The 23,223-nt window shown below is 38.2% G+C and overlaps 1 protein-coding gene across 1 annotated transcript in view; it reads right to left on the bottom strand.

Annotated features, from left to right (window-relative positions):
• LRP2 (LDL receptor related protein 2) overlaps positions 1–23,223 on the bottom strand; it is a 129,026-nt gene that overhangs the window by 91,276 nt on the left and 14,527 nt on the right. The window contains exons 2-10 of the mRNA XM_074595490.1: positions 18,448–18,555; positions 16,172–16,294; positions 13,548–13,664; positions 6,335–6,445; positions 6,100–6,213; positions 5,411–5,527; positions 4,433–4,576; positions 2,925–3,044; positions 548–676 (exon numbers count right to left, since the gene is read on the bottom strand). Coding sequence (XP_074451591.1) covers positions 548–676; positions 2,925–3,044; positions 4,433–4,576; positions 5,411–5,527; positions 6,100–6,213; positions 6,335–6,445; positions 13,548–13,664; positions 16,172–16,294; positions 18,448–18,555 — 1,083 coding nt within the window. The remainder of the gene's footprint in view (positions 1–547; positions 677–2,924; positions 3,045–4,432; positions 4,577–5,410; positions 5,528–6,099; positions 6,214–6,334; positions 6,446–13,547; positions 13,665–16,171; positions 16,295–18,447; positions 18,556–23,223) is intronic.

Genomic DNA, 23,223 nt, shown 5'->3' with positions numbered 1-23,223 from the left:
GGAACCCCACTCTGTGTGAGGCAAAAGCATTCTTGCACAGTTCAGGCTCTGGGACACTAGAAGCCAGGAGCACGGTTTCTCTCCCAGGCAAGTGTTTGAGCTCACCATTCAGCAAAATCATCTTCTTGCATGACAACAGTCCTTCTAGAAAAAGTAAGGTTTATTTTGGAGGTTTCCCACGGAGTTTCACAGACAGCGGGTCAGGAAACTGCCTCCCACAGGAGCACAACTTGGTCTATTAAGGAGGGCTCTGGCAACAACCTCCCAACTCTGTGGAATTCAAGAATGCTGAGAAAGCGCTACAGCCCAGAAGACAATGTTTTAAGGAGAAGCAGCCCTGATGAGGCAGTCAGCTCCACCAACTTCAGATGCAGTCTCTTGATATTTGCTGATGTTCTGGATGCTGTCCTGACCCTGAGTCCTTAAGGCCAGAGTTAAGTTAAAAGCAGACACAGTTGTATGGCATAGCCATGCAAACTGCCCCATTTTACCTAGTTCTATCTATTAGTCGAACCACAGCAGGACACTTGCACTGCTGGACGCTAACCTGAAGTGTTGGCCCGACAATGCCGATGATGCTCTAGGAAATAACCTTCCACACAGTGGCACTGGTGATGTCCCACACGATCTTCACACAGCTGGTCACAGACACCCCACATTTTGCAGTCATCAAAATCTGTCAAGCGAATAAGGCTTATTTATAAACAATGCTGTGTATAAAAGGGATATCATTACATTTGTGAAGCTGAAAGTTTGTCCTCTCTGCCTGCTTTATATCTGTTCGCAAAACTGTGGCGTGGGAAAAGAGGTTTTGTATGATTTTCCACAAATGTTTCAATTTTCTGTTTCTGGAGAACATGTTTGCTGCCCAGAGACCTACCCACGCTGTCCTGTGCCGTGCCATGTCCCCCCTCTCCCCTGCCCCCTTCCTCCCTCCATATATCAAAAAACCAAAAACCCACACCTGTCAGGAGAGGAGGAAAATTCATTGGAAGGGATGGCATTGTCTGCTTCCCACAATACATGATATGTCTATGCAGAATTCTTCCTGCAATAGAGCTGCACACTGCGCACACACACATTCTGCTGGATTTAAGCCCACTCTGAAGGAGAGCCCTACCTTTATGTTAGTGTTCAAGCACTAACTCAAGCAAATAAGTCCTGCTAAAAAAGTCAGTGTTTATTAGCTCCAACTTGGTACCATGCTAACAGGTGTCTGATTTCCAATTAACAGCTGGCTGTGCACCAGAACCAGCCAGCAAAAAGTACAAAGAACTTCACTTTGGCATGCAAAATACCATGCAGGTAGAGTCTGCAGCTAAGATGACCCAGCAAGCTCTCACAGATGTGCTCTACAAGCAATTTCCAGGGTTGCTGCAGAATCCTTTACTTCTAAAATTGTGAAATATTTAACTAGTCATCTTTTAAAAACAAGGATTTTTAAAATTCTGATTTTCTAAAAAAAAACCCCATCAGATCGGAACACTGGTGTTTCATCTTATCTCCTATCTGTGGTTATTTAAATCCCAGGAGATTTCTGACATTACTTAACGCATGGTTTTGACATTAAAACCTGACCTCCTTCACTTGAAAACTTGAGTAGAATCAGGACATTACATTGCTGGAACCTGGCAATTCTACTGTTAAGCCAAAAAAAGGAGAAAATGAGTTCTCATATGTTCCTTCTACTGGAACTTCTGATTTAAAACATTTATTAACACATAACTGAAAATTAAATATTTCCTAGATAGTACATTTTTCTCGGTAGCTTTCCAGCTTCCATATGTGTTAAAAACCTTCAGTATACAGTGAGCCAGAAGCAAACAAATAGAAGACAAATCAAAAAGGTTATGGCTTTAATAACTAATACACTTTGGTAACACTATAGTTTCACTCTTTTGACCTTAAACCACTAACATTGAATTAAACTAAGACCTGGAATTATACAGTACTGAAAGTGAGCCACTCCCCCATGACAAGTCTTGCTCCCACTATAAATATATGCCTAGACCTGGCAAATCAAAATACATTGACTCAGATTTACATGCCAGAATCAGATATCTAGGTTTACAGAACAGTCAAAGAACAACAGAAGATTGCACCATGGACTGCATCACGTTTGCAAAGGTGTCCTTCATGTATTTCCCACAGAAGAGTGAAAAAATGGAGTAAATTTTGTGCCTGGAATCAGTGCATTGATTCCTCCTCTCTATTAAGAACAACCATCCCATCATTGCAGCTCATATAACCCTAGGCCACCCAGTATTCTCAAAAATACAGAAATATCATTAGAGATTGAGCACCTGGAATACTTTTAATAGCACAAACACCATAGCTTGGGTTGAAAACCCATAACAGATATTTACCCAGTTTCTTTTATTAGGCAGTGCTAAACTTCGTGATTCTGAAGTTACTCTATTTCCAGTTACTAAGATAAACAATTTGTAGTACCAAGGGTTTGTGCTTCCAAGTTACACCAGCTGCAGAATAGAAATGCAACACCAAAATACCACACTTACCTTTACATTCTTGCAAATATTATTCATTTTCATTTAAATAATGTATATACTGAAATGTTACAGGAGATAAAGCCATTCCATAGAGCAAATACAAAGCACCCTTTTCATTTTAAAGTACAATGTTCTAATATCTTCATATACAGCCACTTTCAAAAAATACCAAACACTTCAAAATCATTAACTTTTTCCAGGCATACACCACCACACATCCCTGGAGCAGAAACAAACCCTCCCCATCTAACCACTAAAAGACCTGTAAAAAAATTTGATAATAAAACAGACATCCAAGTGTCTATTTGCCACTGTATCCACCCATTTGGAACTTACCTGCCTTCCTGGAATCCAAACTTTCCTAATGAGCTGTGAGAAGGTACTAGATACCTGCAAGCACGGTACTTCACTTACCAATACAAGTACGACTGTCATTGCTACTTATTGTATATCCTGCAGGGCAATAACACATCCCTCCTGATGGAGAAGAATGACAGCGATACTGGCAACTCAGAGCAGCGCACTGTGATATGTCTAAAAAGGAAAGAAAATAGTTCAGAAATACAGTTACAAGTATTGCCAGTAGAACAGCTTTTTGCCTTACAAAGTTACAAAGCTGTAGTCTTTTCTATGATGAGTCTGCAATTTCTTAAAAAAAATCTGTGCAAGAAATTATGTCTAAAGGTTGACAAAATCACATAGGCTTACATACATACAGGCAAGGAAATGGAAGGCAGAAAATAATCTACTGTTTATAATAGGTTTTCAGAACAGAGTTAAAGGATAAACACCAATCTTCTATGAACCACCACCGGTAAGTGCTATGTAAAAAGCTGCATAGAGGAAGCCATCTGCAATGCACCGTATCTTTCTCCGGTTCCATAAGACCTACTTGTGAAGAAAACCGTCCTTGAGCTCCATCTATTGGCACATAACCTCATAATTTACCCTTTTATGCAGAAAACAAGTGCTACATTATGTTAAGAAGAATATGTATATTACTCCAATATATTCGAATATATTGGCTGGGTTGTATCCATGGAGAAACACCTCTTTATCCTTTTCTTCTCTCTTTCTTCTTTTTTCCTTCACCACTTCTCCCTTTCCTTGTGCTGCTACCTGATAAACAATTCAATGATAGGTGATCGAATTAGATTGTAAAGGACTTGCTGACTTCTACCTCCTTCCTTTTCATCTTCCTTTTCATCAATTTCTTCTGTTAAAGTCCTTGCTTGGCAGACCACATCTGATGTTACTACTAAACCACTCAGCAAAGCAAGAGATGCTTTTTTACAATAAGGTTTAATTTCCTATTATTTTCTCTGCCCTCCTATTCTAAAAGGCATGATTTTGTTAATAGGAATTTTCTTCTTCCTAGAAATCAAAAATGTAAAATACCTAGGTCCTGATTCTCAGAGGGAAATTAACAGGAACTATGCATGTTCGTTGCCTCCAGCAAAGAAAACCCAACATACCACTAACTGGAGAACCAGATGTCCCAGGTGACAAGATATTTTTGAAAAATCTAATCTAAGTGACCTAGCCAAGGCTCAGGATACACTAATTCAGCCCTGTGTTCTGATCAGTACACAACATTTCTTCTTACTTATAGGAAGCGGAAAGCACAGATATTTAAACACAAAAGGCATATAGCACACCCTTCCCTGCCTTCTTGAACACATTTTAGAGTATGGAGAGTGAGTCAAAATCCTTATTTGTGAAACTTCATGTACAGATTTACAAAAGGAACAGTCTGTTCACAGCATTTATGCCTGTTTCAGACCATCTAGTTGAAACAGTGACAACAAAAATGGTGAGCTTCCAAAATTTCAGTGTTGTTTAGAAGACAAAAGGTGAACGTAAAAAGACATCTTTGCTGATGTTTCTGCTATTCTGTGTAGGCTTTTGATTTTAATACATACTGCAATGTCTGCCCGCAGTGATGTTAGTTTCATCTTCTCCAGCAGGGCAGTCTGCAGCCCCATCGCACACTTTCCCAATTGGAATGCAATGCCCTGAGCCAGGGCAGGACCACTCTCCCGGGTAGCATTCATGGTGACCGCTTTCTATGGAAAAGAAAAACAAGAACAATTGAGGAGTATGTTTTAGATAGTACTTAGAATTTCTTCCCTAACAGATGCTTCTCAAAACACCTCTATCTTTCATTATTCAGTTTCTGGTTCTTGCACGCAGCTGGGAAAGACTATAAAAGAAATATCATCTATACTTCTTGTTGTGCTTTCTTTTACCTTCAAAGTACAATGCAAAGAATACTTGTGCAGACACATAAATCCTTTTAGTTTTCTGTGTTGTTAGAAACAGTAAACCATTTAGCTTTAGACTAACTGGTGCACCAGAAATGGAACTATAGTTTTGTGGTTTCAAAACATGCGAAGGCTGTCTGCATAAAGAGAATAATGCTCATCATAGAAAAGACCAATGAAAGGAGATAAAGCCCACACTTTCATCCATTAAAATTTCTGTTTCTTGCATGACAAATCTTGCAGGAAATGAGTTATTTCCGTTTTCAACCAATTGATTTTGGTTATTAGGAGCCTCATGTCGTTTAATAGACAAGCTGAAAAACCTCCACAGGGGAAAAAAAAAAAAAGATGTAAGAGAAGATGTAATAGAAAAAAAAAAGATGTTGCTATATGCTAGACTTAGTTTGCATCATACTCAGTATGACAGCGATAACTCTCACACATGCCCCAATAAAAAATATTGCATAAGTAAACAAAAAAACAAAACAAAACAAAAAACAAACAGAAACATGCGGAGACAGAATTCTAAGGTTTTCAGAGAATTAAAATGGATTCAGAACATCTTGATCGGTCAAATTTCATAGAAGTGGCTTAGTGAGGTCTTCCTCTGAAAATGTCATCATTAGAAGTACATACCGCATCCTCTTTCGTCTTCATTATCTTCACAATCATCATCTCCATCACATATCCAGCTTTGATGAATGCAACGGCCACTTGGGCAAGTGAAAAAATTGCCTCTGCAAGTTGCGTAAGCTAAGGAAAGAAATATGAGAAAAATCAAACTACTCTAAGTGACTAAAACGTTAGAAATAGTAATATTGCCTTGTAGATGAATAGTCATTTATAATCTCTCCTGAAAAACTGAACCAGCTCCATATTTTGTATATATTGTAAACTCTGCTGGTTTGCTCTGTTTTCATGTATGAACTTTATTTTAGCATACTCTGGTTCTTTACAGAAATCAAAAGAAAGGCTAAATTTCTCAATTAATTGTGCAACGACATGCAGAGCACCTTATTAACAAGGTCCCTGAAGGTGGACATGACAAGGAGATGATACTCAAGACATCAGGGGCTAAAATATTTTTATGCTTTGTACTCAGAGAAACAGAATTAAAAAAAACAATGAACATTTTTTTCAAAGCCCTCCATGGCTGGGAAGCATTCCCTGATAAGAGTTTAGAAATGTTTGTGGGTCCTCCCCACATCTTTCCATACAAAGAAGTCTTGGCTGTATAGGCAAGCAATCTACTTACTGCTATCTGCTTGAACCAGTTCTTAGGTAAACAGTTAAAGAAAGTGGAAAAAAACTAAGAAACGTCATACTGCAAGAGTTTTCATCACTCCTGTCTCCACAGTCATCATCATGGTCACAGATAAAGGCTCGTGGGATGCATTCTCCATTAGCACACTGAAACTGCGTACTGGTACATCCATGTGCTGAAAAACATTTTAGCACAGAAAGACATAGAGAAAATCTGTCAGAAAACCACAATCTTTGACTTTAAAAGAGGGTTTATAAAGCGTATTTTTTAGGGATCACTCTGCATGTGGTACTTACTGCAGTTAGCTTCATCAGAAGAATCTCTGCAATCAACTTTGCCATCACATCGCTGGCTTGCATTAAAACATGCTCCATTTGCACATGATAACTGTTCACATCTTGGGTAGTCTACAATAAGAAATTCTTCAGTATTAGCATGAATGTTAGACTATAGAATATAATGAGTCATATATATCCAGTGTCAACAGAGTATCTCGATTTATAGGAAAACAAGGAATACGAAACTTCCCATACTACTACTGACAAACAATCCATTTATCCAGTATGCTGTCTCCTCCAACAGATATTTAAGAATATCCTCCAGACAGATACAAAACCCCACAAGAAGCAAGGAAAAACTTAGATGCCCTCCCACACCCCAAAAAGATTTGCAACACAAACAGTTTACAATATGATAGAAAACAATGCAACACGAAATGAGAGCAAGCAGTGAACATTTATTTTATTTACTTGTACCTCAGTTTTACACCTTATTGATCTTAATAAAAGTGCTAAGGTAGAAAAGGAGTTCCTGAAATTTACGGTTCCTAGGTCCTCTTAGAATGTCATGAGTTCTCAAACTCAGAAGCTTCAGGTTTTTATGGTTTTGTTCTAATTAAGCCAAGGATGTTGAACTTCCAAGTGCATGATCAATTTCAGGATCTCCGTTTTTTTACTACTTGTTTTCCTTCCCAAACCAAAAATCATTCTGGAGAATGAATGATTTTTCAGTTTCTCGCTGTTCTACCTACGTAGGTGACCTACAGGCCAACACAAGGAGTTACTTCAAACAACTTAAAACCAATTCTGAAAATACTTCTGTATATAAGCTGCCAGTGAGTTTAGTGGAACTATCTGACGAGTTAAGCATATGCATGTGCTAGAGTTGAGAAGGAAAATATGAGTTCAGTTTAGCTCATTGCTGTGCAGGCAAAAGTTATTTATTTCAGGCAAATGGCAAAATAATTAGCAAATAATTATTATTTTTTAGAAGTGAGATTTATTGAACCTTTGCCTCTATATGTAAATACAGCTAGATAAATGAACTCAAGAAACAGAATAACCAAATTTCATTTTGCACCTTTTAGATTTTCTGTTTGAATTCTTATTCCATCTTACTTCCGTATGAGTTAATAAAGATTTTCTCAAGCTTATATTAAACTCCCTTAGAAGAAGGGAGACTTAGTCAAAGTTTTCTCTCCTGCAGCAAGCCTGAAGAAGTCCTCAGCCTGGAAAAATCTTTATTTATTATATTATATAATCTAGTGTATAAATGTAAACCATTATAAAAATACCAAGCAGGGCACTAAGTAAAGGTGTTTTGCAGGCAATTCAAAATACACATTCTGACTACACTGGTGATTTACTAGAATTTGAACAAGTACTTCTTTTTCCGTATTTTCTTTTCATATCCATTTGGTGTACAGGTTCTTTATTTTAATTGTAGTTGCAGAAGCAAGAACAGTCTTTGAAGAGCCCGACAGACATTAATTTAAATTTTAAACTCTGTACAGGTAATCCCATTCCCACTCCCCTGACTAAAGGCCAAGTTCAATAAATTATATTTCTGATCACAGTTTTCTCACTGATCTGAAAGATATTTTTCATTGCATTGTACATTGTACATTATACTCTCTGTACCTTATAGCATATTATTTTAGTAAAATGGTTTTCATTATTTGGGGCATGAATCCTCATGAATAACGACAAAGCTGTGAGTTACACCAAAGGCTATAGCAAATGCACCGCAGGGTTCAGAAGTATCATCTGGGCCATCAAGACATTTCCACAGCAGCTGGGATAACCATCCACACTTTTATGGGAGGAGAAGTGGCAAAGGTACAAGAATCAAGCATGAAATGTTGGTTTCTGTGAAGGCCAACCACTGTGCTACACTTTCCACTAGCTTCTAGCTAAGGCCCCTGCGGAAATCACACACAAGATGCACTTATGGCATTGTGCTTGTGATGGACTACTTTGAAAGAATGAAGGAAGCCGAAACGGAACTTCATAATAATGCTAGGATACCTGAAAATGCAGGAGTGCCTGTCCTTGCAATTGTGAAAAAACAGGACTTAAAACTCCCTTTCTTTCTCTCCGAAATTTAGAAAATGTTAGCAATGAGAGCTGAGTTCTTCTGCTCCCTATCACCAAATGTAAAGTTCTGAATAGGAAAAGAAGAATCTGGACCTTGTTAGTGGGGAGGGTAGGAATGGGGTGAACCCCCTAAACTGGAAGACCTATACAATCTAGTTTAATGAAAAGCTCTCCAGCAAAGAAAGCCTGGAAAGCGAGTATGTGAGTATCATGACATTTTGAATTTAAGTTGGAAGGTCTTACTTTAGTCACTGCATTTGGGGCTTGCACAATAAACATTTCCTAGCTTTTATTTGACTTCTTTTGTTGTTTTTTTTTTAAACTAAGATTCCTCTATACACACCTGATCCCAGAGCAATGCATTTGGGTATAAAAATCCATAGCTATGCAAGAAGTGACACTGATCAGAGAAGCTGATTGTACTCTCTGTGTCCTAGGGGGCACATGGAAAAAGTGTCAGTGCAGTGTGAGTGAGCGGGAACCACGTAAAAACCAAAGGAAGGGTTCTCTTCCAGGGACTCGGACACGTTGTTTCTTTTCTAGGTCAGTGACAGAGGGATTAGAAAGAGCTAAAAAGCAAGGATAAGGTTCCCAGTTAAAAGGACAACAGGGTAGGTAGTTTGCATCTAATGAGGTCTGAGAATCCATCTATACAAGAGGAGAGTGAAAGAACATAGTATAAGACCGAACATGAGAGAAAAGTGAAGGGACAGAAAAATATAAACACTGTTTTCTTTCACCTCGCTTTTAATTGTGAAGACCCTCCAACATGAACATTGTTTCCTTTATCTGTTCTTCCCAAGAACCTTTGGCTAATTACAGAAAATTGACAAGAAGAGATCTTTTCCTAGTGATCACAGTTCCTAGAAGATAATATGAGCTTTGTGAAAACGGGGAAATCCAGCTACGTTCATTCAAGTGCTCAGGAAGAAAGGGAGCTCTTCTTTCTCTCCTCTTCCTCTCAGGCTTCTCTTTCTCTTAGCCAAAATACTTCTCCATAATCTGTCTCCCCATGGTATGCCAGCACTTCAGTTGCAAAATATAAAACACTGGCAAACGCCAGCACAAATGACAGATGAGGCACCTTGCTCCTTGTAACCCACAAACTGTTTTGGGGTGGTTACAAACATATTTAAACGGCACATTTCAATGTAAACACATGGAAGATTCTTGAAAGCTATATCACAGGAATTGCTAAACCTGCATTATTTTGCTCTTTGCCTAACACTTTTGTTCTGCAAACTGGAAATAAATCCATACAAAAACAGTAGCAGGAAACAGTTGCAACAAGGTGTTTGATTCAGCAGACACTGATTTCTGTCACACAGTCAGGAAGTGTAACCTTCTGTAACCCTAAATCACGTCATAAGAAGGGGAAAGAAAAAAAGGGGCAATTTCTTACTTCCAAGTGTTGTCTTTTATCGCAGCATTTCAAAACATTTTACAAAATAAAATTAATTAAAACCCTTTGACTCACTGCCACCACCTCACAGTGGGCAAATCATTGTCCTGACAGCTCATAGCCTACCAGAGACACCAGGAGGAGGACTTACCTCAAGCCCAACAGTCCTATCAGCTACGTGATACGAGGCAGTGTTCATAGCAGAGATGCTTTGAGAGCCGGCAGACTGACCAGACCCTCATTCCTGGCCTAAATTCCTGATTTTAGTCCCTGCCACTCTAGCCTTTGGCTGCCTTCCTTACCTTGCTCCAGTTTTACTTCTTCCCTGTCACAAACTATCCCTGGTGGAAATATTTCCTTCAGCCTGAACTTCTGCCTTGTCCTGCAGCTGTTACGTGTAATTTGTCCAACTTCAAGAACATTAGCCTCTGACCATGGCCTTTTTCTTCCTCCTTGGACTACAACTCTTATGATCTCTTCAGTTCTTGGTCTTTGTTCACTTTAACCCTGATCTCTGCGAATTCATCCCAGACCTGGCTGCCCACTTCCTGACCACAACGGCTATTTAGTGTAGCAAACAAGAGGCAGGAATTAACAGGTTAGGCAGTTGACCCATGGCAGCAACTCAACGTCAAAATTAAAGTCAAAAATCCAGGGTTTCTGGGTCTGCATTCAGCCCATCAGCCCCAAAGAACACGTCTTTAAAATACTTCCCCTTTCTCCCTCATGGCCCCAGTGCAGTGCTCAGCTGCCAGGGCCGTATCCAGGAGGGTTATCCTATCAGTCACAGGAAAGCAAAAAAGGCATGGCTGGGATCTTCATTTTTCAACTATGAAGCTGAGGCAGGAGAGAGAATTCTACCTTTAATTGAAAGAAATAAAGTATGTAACACAGAAAAATGACACCAGTGTTGGCTGCTTACTCCCAGAAAGTATTTCCTACCTCAGATAGCCTACCATTTCATTCTATGTTTCTAAAGTTTTAAAATGAAAGTATTTGCTAGCTGCTGAGTATTTAAAAAGCTGGAAATACAATCTGATACATATATTTAAAGAATATAAATGCACAATTTCATGAAATTAAAGCAGCTTCAATGCACTAATTACATGACCCGTAGCTGAAACATTGTTCTGATGTTTATCTTAGCCTCTGCTTGGGTAGTTTTCCCTTGCTGTTAATCCCATTAGCAGTAAAATGGACTAAGGCTTTGAATTCCTTTGTTCTATTTTTTTACATGTTTAATTGCTCAGTTACCTCGTATTTGTGGCATTTTGCATTTGACTAGTTTCTTAAATAATGTAACTTATTCAGCAACAAAAACTTTATCTTCTTTACAATCTAAATCTGCTTCCAGACAGATCAGTCAGTTCAAGGCATAAATAAACAGACATGATGAGTTTGCATTTTATTGGGCTTCGTGAAATAACATAATCAATTCTAAATAGCTTTTTTCTTTCATTTTTCATGGATGTTTCATCATTATTTATGAAACCTTAGTGTAAATTAAATAAGGGAAAAATAATGACAAAGGAAAAGGCCAAAATATTGATATTCCTCTTATATATGTGGGAAAAATTAATGCAGTGGGAATAATAATAACAGTGGGAAATAAAATAATAACAGTGGGAAAAATTAACATTCGAAGCAAGTATTAGAATCTGATTCAAAAGAGTAAAATCTAACATTTAAACTAATCCTTACTGTATGGTTAATTATAAAATCACCAAATTATCAATTTTATCTTATGGTTCTGTTTAAATTTCCAGGCTTTGCAAAGACAGAGAGGCAATAAAATTAACCAGCCTTTCTGGATGGGTCTTGTCATTATGTTTCTCGATTCTCTTGTCTCCAGCACCACCACATTTCTTTAAACTAGTCCAACACTCCTACTTTCAGTGTTCCAAGCCACAGTCATTCTTCTGTCTTAGAGGGACTGTCAACACACATTCTAATAAACCAGAGTAGAGGCTGTTGAATGATACGAGGCAGTCCCTCGGCCTGGGGCTAAATATGCTGCTGTCACAACACTCATGGGGCCTACTGGCTGATGCAGCAATGACTGGGTTTCCCACACAGCAGTACAGCGTTACTGTTAAGGTACCGAGACGCCCCTTTCCAAACTGCCTTTTTAATTTACTTAGTTGAGAATGTTAAACATGAAATAAAATGTGCACTTCAATTTTCAAACATCACGGCAGCTTCTAGCCTGAAGAAAGAATTGTGAGTATTGTCTTTAGGACTCCACTCCCAGTCTGCCACAGATCTACTGCGTTATAACGATCACACCATTTCATCTGGGTGTTCCACAATGTATTCAACGACTGCTCAAAGATTTCTCAGAGATGCCAAGCAGTTCCTCTTTTTTAATTCACAGATAATGCATTTTTTAAACAAATACCTTTTCTTCAGGATTTTTTTTTAATGTGTCGTAGATTTGCCAAATTAAGTTACCAATCTCTATTCTTCCTCTAAACTTCAGGAGAAAAAATGCCAAGCTACAGAACATATTCTTCCAGCAATAATATGGGGTACTTTGGATCTTGGCTTGTAGCCATTTGTGTTGGTGACTTCAGAATTGGCCGTGGGTCTATCACATGGAAAAGTTCCAAGCTGGCTGTCTCAGCAATGCTTTATTCCAGACTACCATATAGTTCTAAATCACCTTTCATTTATGTACATTTTAGCCACTTGTGAGTCAGGTATAAAATAAAACACGTTAGCAGCTGGCTGACCATGTAATACACTGGTTTTCCTCTACGCCACACATGCATATGCCCTTTTTTCCTCTAAGTGCAGCCGTTAAGAACATTTGATTCCTTGCTTCTTTATCTATTCTTTAGCACACTAGCCTCTTCCCCTGCCTCCTGCCCCGTGCCTGGTTCTGAGCAAAGTTTACAGTTATGTCTTTTTCCCAAAGGCACACTAAGTTTTAACAGCTGGAATAGCAGCTCATACGTTACATGTCACTCATGACATGCGTAAAGCTTTTCCTTAATACTAACAGACATGCTGTTACACACTGTTGTGTAGGTATTAGGCAAAAAACGTCTCTGCAAAATGAGGCCTCTGTTCTGTGGCCAGTTGTCCTTTCTATCAGTATTCAACTTAGGCCAGGATCCGGAGAGGCTGTCACCAGACAGTCAGGCAGCCTCAGCTCTGAGGAAGTTAGACTGAAAAAAACCTACTTATGCATCTGCATTTTGTTGGCACAAAATAATCAGCTTATCTGAATACAATACGACCCAATGCCACTTCATCTCTACAGGAAACCGCAGTCTAGAATACAAATGCTTTTGAAAGGGTCAAGTCCCTCAAAGAAGTGATTTGGGGTCAAATTCTGCTTTTCTATACAGGTTATAGTTACCGCAGATTTCATTAGGAGTATGCAAAAAGAATATGAAAAAATTTGGCAAAGTTAGCTCTGAGTCTCCCAAGGCTTTAAGCCTTTTAAACATGGTTGCTTTTTTCCAATGCACTATTAATTATCTTTCAAGCAATGACAAACAAGAAGCCCTGATCATATGGCAGCAGTTTGCATTCGAGTTCTGCGATAATGGATCTGTATCAGAACATCAGCTCTAGTACACAAAAGAATCTGAAATGAAACTCCCATAATAAGAAGCATATTGTGGTCATCCTGTCCATCAACAAGCCCTTTAATCTTACAAATTTATTAAAATGCCACAGAGAGATGAGATGAAACCAGATCTAATGCTAAGAGTTAAGACTCACGGCACGCTCTTTCATCTGTTCCATCAGTGCAGTCCTTTACTCGATCGCACCAGTATGCACTTGGGATACACTGTCCATTTGAACACGCGAACTGCCGACTTGAACATGTCCTTCCCGCTGCAAGAAACAGGCACTCAATCAGTCTTTCAATCAACCAAGATTTTTTATGCAGAAAGATATTTTCCCTCTTCCTCTTTAACTACTCCATCCTTCTCACAAATATTACCATAAGACTTTCTCCCCCTGTACCTTTGTGTACTCGTGCAGATCAAAGAACACTTGACAAGCACATGGCAGATAACATAGCTCTGTGAGGCCTGCAGTAGCCTGCAAGGTCACTGCTTTTCTCCACTGAAGGGGTTGACCTCTAGGCTAAAAATTACCTCCCTATAACAGTTCTGCCTAAAAGACTAAATTACCAATTCTCACTGTTTTAAAGTTTTCTCTATTATTTTGTTTACTGGGTCAAAATCTGCCAGTAACTGTAATTTATTTGGTCAACTAGCATGCCACAATGCAAACACAGCAGGGCTGGCGGTAAGGCACTGCCTTCTAATACAGCCAAGGCCCCAACAGTCAGTAATATTTTACATTCATAACTAATAGAGGCTCAAGAATGATTATTTCTCTTCTCATGACAGCTGTGCCAGTGAAAAGCAACCATACAAAACTGTGCAATTCCACTTTGATTCCACTGCAGCTAAATTAAACTCTCTGTTCTTCTCAGGCAAATTAATTGAATCTGTGGAGAGATAGCTGAAGGGCAAAATTACTGCTAACTTCTCCTCCCTCTGCCACCTGCACATTTGTTTCTTTCAAACTCATGCAGGATCTCAACACCATCTCAGTCCATACACTGGCATCTGGTCTGCTGCTTTACAGGAGCCTTCTGTTCCTTCTTCTGTCAGCAGCATTCCCAAAGTAAGATCAGCTACTGGGATACCAGTGTCATGAGGGAAAACAAGAGCAAGACAGTAAAGTAAACCAAACTTGTTTTAATTCTGCATGTGTGACTTCCAGAGCTTTCAGCCATTTTTCTCAGGAAAAATTGTTAATGTTTCAAGAAGGAGAAGCTCCTCCAGGATTTCCAAGCACAGAGATAAAAAGTCCCTTTAGAAGAACAAGGACAAATACCAGGAGACGGCTCAAAAACAGCAGCAGCAGCACAGTGCCCCTGTATAGTTACTAACACTCACGATTAACCAGTACATGGAGAACCATGTTACAGTGACCCAGTTCAAAAGTCAACTCAGAGCTGCTGCTCATTCTGTGTTTTGTATCTAAAGATTCCTTAGTTAAAACATAACTGGCAATTGTGCTGATGCCTTCTCAGAGGAAAAGGGGAGCAAAAGGCAATTAACCTTAGTTCCAATTTTTCCATCCTCAGCAGGAACAACTATCAAGATATAAAAGCACAAACCAAGTCTGTGAGCAAAATTCTTCCAAAACTCAAACCTGTGAACCTCCCTAGAATCAAGGGTGTTAGTGAGTACCTCCAGAGTGGTTCAGTTTAAAGAAGCTATCCAAAAATTATACATAGATTCAAAAGGAAAATAAATTAATCTTATCCTCACCACCTAAAGTAATTTCTAATACTACAAGTAGCAGGAAATTGGTTCTTTAGAACACTACAACACTTGTTCTTCCTTCTCATGCAGCAATGCAGAGAATGTAATTTGGTGCAGTAATTTCAGTTGACTGTTCATCACTTTGGCATGTACTTAACTGTATGTAGCCCTTAAAATGCTTAGTCACAAAATTTGAAAATCAAACTGACATATTATATTATTATCAGTATTTATCTTGCTATCAATACTGAAAAAAGAAAGAGCCTATGGCTATGGCAGTTAGGCTGCTAAATGATTTCTCTGCTCCAAAATATACAGAGAACATTAAACACTTTAGTTTAAAACTGCAATTCAAACATGATTAATACACTGTTTAGCACATTAAAGTGAAATACTAACAGGAATTATGTCCTAAGTTTAAGTTGTTCAAACGATAATGAAAGACTAGAGCTTCATGCCATGCCAGGGCTTTTGGTGTTTCTCCTATCTGAATACAAGAAAGAATAGCTCTGGTCATTTTAAATAATAATGCCATTAAATAGCATCACTGCAGATGGTACAAGAATCTTGAGCGATGTTTACTTCAACTGACTGATAATTTGTCCTTTTTTATATACAAAAATTTTCTAGAAAGAAATTAATTTTTTTTAATATAATTCTGAGATACCAGTGTGAATTGTGATGAATAAAGCAGCTCTTTCTGTGACTGAGACAGTGATTGGACACCTGAGTATTATGTGTATTTCACCATTTTTGGAACTACTACACTGTATATATGCAATGTAATAGGCTGTGTATATTTTTCTCCTTTTTTTTTTCTTTTTAATTAACTGAAACATCAGTAATTTTCAGATTGCAAGACCTGGAGATGTCTTTTTGGACATATTTTCTGTATTTTATCTATTTCAGATCATTTCATTTCTAGAAACTACTTCAGAGAGACTCTTGGTAAAAGCTGTCCTTGTAACAGGCTTGTTTCTGTATGTTCTCAATACGCTGCTATGTGAATTACCTTATTTTGCAAAGCTGGTATAACATTAGAACTTAAATACTTACGACATTGTTGATGCTCATCTGAGCCATCTTCACAGTCTTCCTCATCATCACAAACCCATGACTGTGGGATACATTCGCCATCAGTCTGACACTGAAACTGATTTCCCTCACAGGTAGGTTGTGCTAGTATAAGCAACGAAACAAATGTCATTTCACAGACTGGGAAAGCACTTGCAAAGAAAACAAATAAATAAATAAATAAGGGAAAAGAAGACTTAAGGTTCAATCGTCAACTGACTGTAACTTCCACTAAACACACGAAGCATTTGACAAACCAAAGAAAAGGGCAGAGCAGGGGGGGCAGCGGGCCAGCAGAAGGATGCTCAAAGGCAAAATTTAGTTTAGTGAACTACTGCCTATGAATCTTCAGTTTTGTGTCCTCCGCTTGAGACATAGGCTCCTCCAGAAGGCAGGTCAGAGCAAAAGCTCAAGGCTCTCAACTGCCCTCTGGCAGAGCCTCTTTCTTTTTCACTTCTATAGGGAGTCATGCTAGCTTCTCTAGTCGCACAGGGGTCTCTTCAATTGCTCTCATTGCACCTCAGGTGCTCTGTACCTGGTAGGAAGAGGGTCTTTCAAAACAAGCTCATGACTCTTCTCTGTGAATTCATGAGGCAAAAGCGAGGGTCAGGTCAGAACAATCTGAGTGTTGTTGTCCCAGCTCCACTCTGTTCTTTTCAAATAGCCAAACAGGGAGCCATTAGAGAGAAAGATCAAAATAAGTGTTTGAAACTGTGTTACAGCTTACTGCATCCCTAGTTAATACTCCTGGGAAGAATCACCAGATCAACACAGTCCAGGAGACAGGACTCTGGTCTTAACCATCTTTTTTCTCAGGATCATGTTTTTGCAGTACTGCAAAGTCAAATAGAAACACTTCGTGCTCGTGGGACGATACGCAAGCACAACCACCGATGTAAACAAAGCATCAAAGGAGAAAATTAAATCACTTTGTAGATTTAGAGTTGAGAAGTATAAAATTACATTAGAGGTAATTGGAGGGATAAAATCAATCATATACAATGCACTTCATGCATACCTTTTTTCATTCCTCTTTTAAAAACCAAAGAGTAATCTTGTAACATAATTTTAACCATAGGCCAGTTTTAAACAGTTTAAAACTATCTTCCTAGACACTCATGTGACCCACTACCTATAGCACATTAACATATTGTTTTTAAAAGCACTATTAACTGGAAAACACTGAAAAGTTTAATTTTCATTTTCCTAATTTATCACATGTATGATAATGAGAACAACTCAATTTCATGCTTACAACTATGACAAACGTAGTGCCGCGGTGTGCGTATGTGTTATCTTTCACAAAGTCAACATGAATTTTTCCAACTCCTTGTTCAAAGCCCAACCACTTCTTTTTCAGAACTAAGCTGAAATAGCAAGCTATAGGACAGCACCGTTTGTTTTGCCAGTTTAAGGCATTCTTCATCCAGAACTGCACTGGTTTTTGGAGCTAATTAAAGTGCTAAGCCACAAATCAGACTGCCCAGCTGTGTGAATGACCTCTAATTATTATATGGGTCAAGCAGCAAAGAGACAATCCAGTGTGAAAAGAACCAGCATAAATTAGTCGTTCTCACTCCCAATCACCTGAGGGGTAAAAACTGGCCTAACCCATAAGCGGGCTGATAACTGCAGCAGCCCACAAGGCCTCAAAGAACACTAGAACGGAGAAAGTAAAATGCAGGCGAGTTCCTGAAAATAGACTGTGGAGAGAATTTCTTTATTTTCACAACTTTTTAACATTCAGATTGAGAGAATCTTTGTGCATGGGTATTACATCCCATGTGAATGCAATTGTTCTCCCTGAGCTGCTGGCACTGAGGATAACACAACCAACTCTACAGAACTAACAAAGACTCTAGTTAAGGTGCAATAGGTACAGCTTGTGGTCTAGGGCCTGAAAGATCCAAAGATTTGGAGCTCAAGTGACGCTGGTAGTAGCTGTATGTACATCCAATATTCAGGATTACTGCAATAATAGCATAAAATACATTTCTACATCTAGTTAGAACTTTAGTCATCAAACGAAATGGCATTATCAGACACTCAGATTAGAAGTTGAGCACCACTTGATTTTTCTGACTACCAAAGCCAATGCGCTCAAGAAATATGACTCTTAAGCAGATTCTCCAGTCATCTCACGAAAACTAGTTTTCTCCCCCTCCAATATTCGTTCTTGTACCACGCACAGTTGAGCACGTTGGAATCCCAGTATTTCTTCTATTACAAAAAAGTTGCTCTGTAGTTGTTTCACTTACGACAACCAGCTTCATCTGTATCATCTGAGCAGTCTCTAGCCCCATCACACCTCCAGTCTGCAGGAATACAGCGACCATTTCCACAGCGAAACTGCCCGCGCTCACATCCTGTGGTAAAGCAGAGAAACAAGCAGGTTAGTGGTACCCGGACATAAAAACAGACAGTGGAGTGCATTCCTGTCAAGCAACTGTGATCTATCCATTACTTTACAGTATGGCAAGGAAAGGAAATAATATTATGATAATACAAAAATATAAGTAAGTATATACATAAAAAAATGATCTCTCCACACCCAAATAAAGAAAAGAACCAGCTCTAAATTTTACAGGAAATGCCCCAACTATATTTCTAGAAAATTCCCATAATTTTAAATTTGTACAGTATACAAACAAAAAAGAAAACTAACCCAAACAAGGCTCAGAGGAGCATCTACACTACAGAAACCTATTTAGCAGGAATGTATCCATTTTAGATTCACAAGCCAAGCAGTATAGACTTAAATATAAGGTAGAGCAGCATTTTCCACATCAGAAAGAGAGCTAAATGTCCTACACATTAGTCCTCTCCAGAGTCTCTGAGGATTTAAAGAAATAATAATAATAATGATAATCCCCTTAGCTGATGTGGGAATCTTGTTTCAGCAGTGGCCGCTTCTAAGTATAGAAATACCTCAGTTTTGTTTTGTTCTTTAACAATGCCCTAGTATTTAAAATGTTTCCTCTGAAGTACAGGAAAGCATGTTTTCAGTCAACATTTGAATAGCAAATAATTTTACAAGAAATTAATCTTTCAGACTTTTATCATTGATCAAAAGCTATCCTGCTGTCATTCCCTCCTGCTTGACCTACTAAGGATTAAGACCTGATAAAGAAGCATTCATTCCCAGGTGTAAATGCAGCTGGATCAGGCCTTTATTAGAGTCAACTAATGAAATCTCCAGTCCTGTAGGAAAGAGAAAATGCACTGTTTATGGCCTTTCGTTGACTACAGCCTCATAAAAAGGGAGTGAACAGTTTTATAGGTCCCCAAAACAATGAGCTATAACATAATTAGGTTCAACAGAGCTCTGTTTCATGTTAATCTGTTGTCAGCACCTCAGAGAAGGGAAGACTGAAAAACCTGAGGTAGCAGCAAAGCCCAACTCTGAAGAAAAAAAATCCTGTTTCCTGATTTAATTAATATCTGTATGATAAAACTATATCTTTCAATTATTCTGAGTGATTTGTCCAGAGAAGATAACCTCAGCATACATAAAGCACAACCACCTACTTTTTGAATTCATGATGACATAAATAACATGCTACCCTAACTTTCATGTAAAACCAGGCATATCAACACTGTCACATAAACACAGTTAAGTGATGTATTCCTAAGGGATATAGGCAAGCTACTTTATGCAAGGAATGTTCAAATCTGATTGTCTGGTAGTGACATCCTGATTTATAATGTATCCTGCAAATGGTCAAAAATTTCCCTTGGATAAATGGTGGTACGGAGTGGTACAGGAGTATGTTCACCCAAATACCTTCTATAGACTAATGCATGATGGTGGTTGGTGGTGCAGGTCTGGGGTTGGTGGTGCAGGTCTCTTATCAACTACCTTTAAAACACAACAACCTCCCTTGCAAAAATGCCCTGAAGGAATGTACAAGTTCACTCTGGAATCCCAGGCCCTCTGGCTGAATTTTGCCCTACAAAGCAACGTTTCCATATGAGATTAGCAGTTTAAAGCTCTAATAAACACAACACATAAACCACTGTTTATTAATTGGAATTACTATGCAAAGCGAATACTAAATTTGCTTGTGTATTCAGTATATTATTGCTATTCAAAACCACTGGAATATTTACAGCCACTTACTTAAAAAGAAGTTACAATACAGAATTAAATCTGCATCCACATGATCATAATTTTTAATGAAACAGACGCTTATAGACAAGCAATATGAGTAATTTGTATATTATTTCTAAATGATAACTGGCAAAAATATTTCAAGCACTATGTACAACACTGCTTATTTATTTTGCCTATCTTGTATTAAGTTACTATAGTTTAACATACCCTTATAGTGATAAAAATGAGGAGATAACACTGATAAACTTCTTAGAAAGCATTATAAACATAGCAGCTTTTGTATAGCGTGAGAAATGGTAACTGAACGTTAACAGAAAACCCGCAAATCATGCAGTTCTCCTACACTCTGTAATACTTTGCAGAATTATAGTTTAAGTTGCTCACACCTACATACAGTAAGCGCTGCATCAATGTCCGTTTATGCAGTTCTTCAGCAGACCTGTTCTAGTTCATTTAATTATGGCATTAGGCTTTTCAAATGTTATCTTCCATGCTTACTTATAACTGAAGGCAAAGAGCTCTGAAACACCTACAAAAAATACGAAAGACTGATACTTCATTTATCACTGTTTTTTATTATCTTTAGGACAAAGAAAATTACATAGCAGATAATGATGTTAATTCATTTAAAAGACAATCTTTCAAAATAAGTAATATGGAAGAAGTAAAAGTGATCTGCAATATCAAAGGCACTTCTCACCAAGGTTCTAAAGAGCTTTTGTTTCAACTGCAAACAAAAACAATTCTAACTTTGATAAAGGAGAAAGCAATCAGGGAAAAAACATGTGACTACAAAACTACTGCTATGAATACCCAGGAGAAATATCCAAAATGAAAGAAAAATAACCATGTCAGCAATAACCAGGTTTGTTACTATAAACAACTACAGAGACCATTTTCTCAAAACTGAATGTATTCTGCTAAAAACAAGTACTGGAAACTTATGAGATTTGAAGAATTGTGATTTAATTGCCTCGAATTTAGCTATACATTTTAAACAGTATTAATTTAACCAAAAATGTTGCAGGCATTGCTCACACTGACTAGCAATGACCCACAGAGGAAGCACATGGAATCCAAAAGGATGCTTCCATTGGTACATGCTATGCAGTGTGAGCCTGCAGCACCTGGGTTTCAGCAAGAGCAGGGACTGCCAGAAGACAAGGGGTATCCGCTTGTTTACTGCCATTATTTGAAGCCTCAATTCACTAATGGATTACTCATTAGTAATTTTATGGAAGGTTTTACTTTCAATAAGAGACTTTTTTTTAAATGGCAAGGCAGCTCATGAATCAGTCAGACATTGCCTAGAATTAATAGATAATGAGCTAATTTCCATCGAAATTCTGATTTTCTCTGACAGGTGCTGATAAAACCAGACACCTCTTTCAGGCAAACAGGATCCTGTTAGCAGGATTCCTGGAGGAAATAACCACCTAGTTTAAAAACAAGCAGTAGAACAATTAGTCTTCACTGTCATGCTTAAAATTTGCCGATAAAAAAGAATCTAAGTGACTTTTGACAGTTCAAAACTCAGAAATGATTGAATTTTTGGTGTTTCTCTACTTTTGCTATAATTCAGGTTTAGTTTTCTGACTGTGATTAAAGCACTACTAAAATACAGACTAAAAAATGCACGGCAGACCTCATAAATCACACCAGAACATACACGAAGAAGAATCTCTAGGCATTAACAAAAATAATTTTGCAAGATAAGATCTGTTTCAACTGCTCAATATTCAGGAAAACACCAAGGAAAACACAAACACACGATATCATCTTTAATATAAGCCAGTCTAGTACTGAAAAAAAAGCAAACCAAGGATTAGAAGCATTGCTGGAAAAATATAGCCCAAAGCACTATTTTTAAACTTCTTGCTATACTTACTATCTTTAGGCTTTATGCTAACTTTGTCACTAGACTTTCCGTGGTTTTCTGTGTCTGGGATTCTCTTATAACAGACTGCTAAGCGGATGTTTAAGATTCACAATTTGCTCAGGTGAAAATAAGAAGGCGAATATTACTGGCTCCAAGGAAGCCACTTGCCCAAAGATTATGCCAGGTAGTTATTTTCCACTGGAATAAAAAAAAACATAATAGTGACTTTGTCAGAGCAAAGATTGAACAAAACACTGACCCAATGATTTTTTTTTTCTTTTACTTTATTAAAAATAGATGTATCTCTTCCCAAAGGAAATAATGCAATACAAGCACTATTCAATACAATTGCCTTATGTTCTGCAAGACAAGTTTTGCCCAAAAAGTGTTGCCTGCGTAGGAATGAAGTATTGCCAAAGACAAACCCCACTGCCACTAGAGGATGGTAGTCAACCTTCACATCACTAATGAATGTTACTCACTGTCACGGTAAGTCATATGGAACTCCAGCAGAAGAGAGAGAGGTTAATAGCTTGAGGCATTTCACAGCACAATGGTTTAACCCATAGGGCTCCAGTCTCCAATAGGAAGGCAGTTCATTACACCCTCTCAACCTCCTCTGTGCTTCATTTGCCCCAATATGTTTGTGTGGAAATATTCAGATTGAGAATTAAAGATTAAATTCAATCCTCTTCTCTTAAAACCAGAACGTGATGTTCAGTTTATAATGGAAATCAATACTGACTGACTCTCTGCCACTCTTTGCATTACTTTAGACTCCTTTCAGTTCTTCTCTGAACAGTTCTAGTCTTTTCTAATTGTTTTCATACATTTTCTATGTGCCCATTCAACCTTGAAGTCCCTCATATTTTTAACTTTGACTACAAATCTTTTGAATTATATTTGTCATCCACAGATTAAGGGCACCATGGCTGTCTATTCTGACTATACAGTACAGGCCAAAACCCCTCATTCGTTCTTTCTTCCTTGCGTCACTGCCAACACCTCTAGCACTGCTAACAGTTAACCTTGATTGAAATG

This window comes from Larus michahellis, chromosome 7 (assembly GCF_964199755.1).
Source record: "Larus michahellis chromosome 7, bLarMic1.1, whole genome shotgun sequence".
In the NCBI taxonomy this organism is placed as follows: domain Eukaryota; kingdom Metazoa; phylum Chordata; class Aves; order Charadriiformes; family Laridae; genus Larus; species Larus michahellis.
The sequence above is the reverse complement of the archived record's forward strand: the minus strand, read 5'-3'. Positions and strand labels throughout refer to the sequence as shown.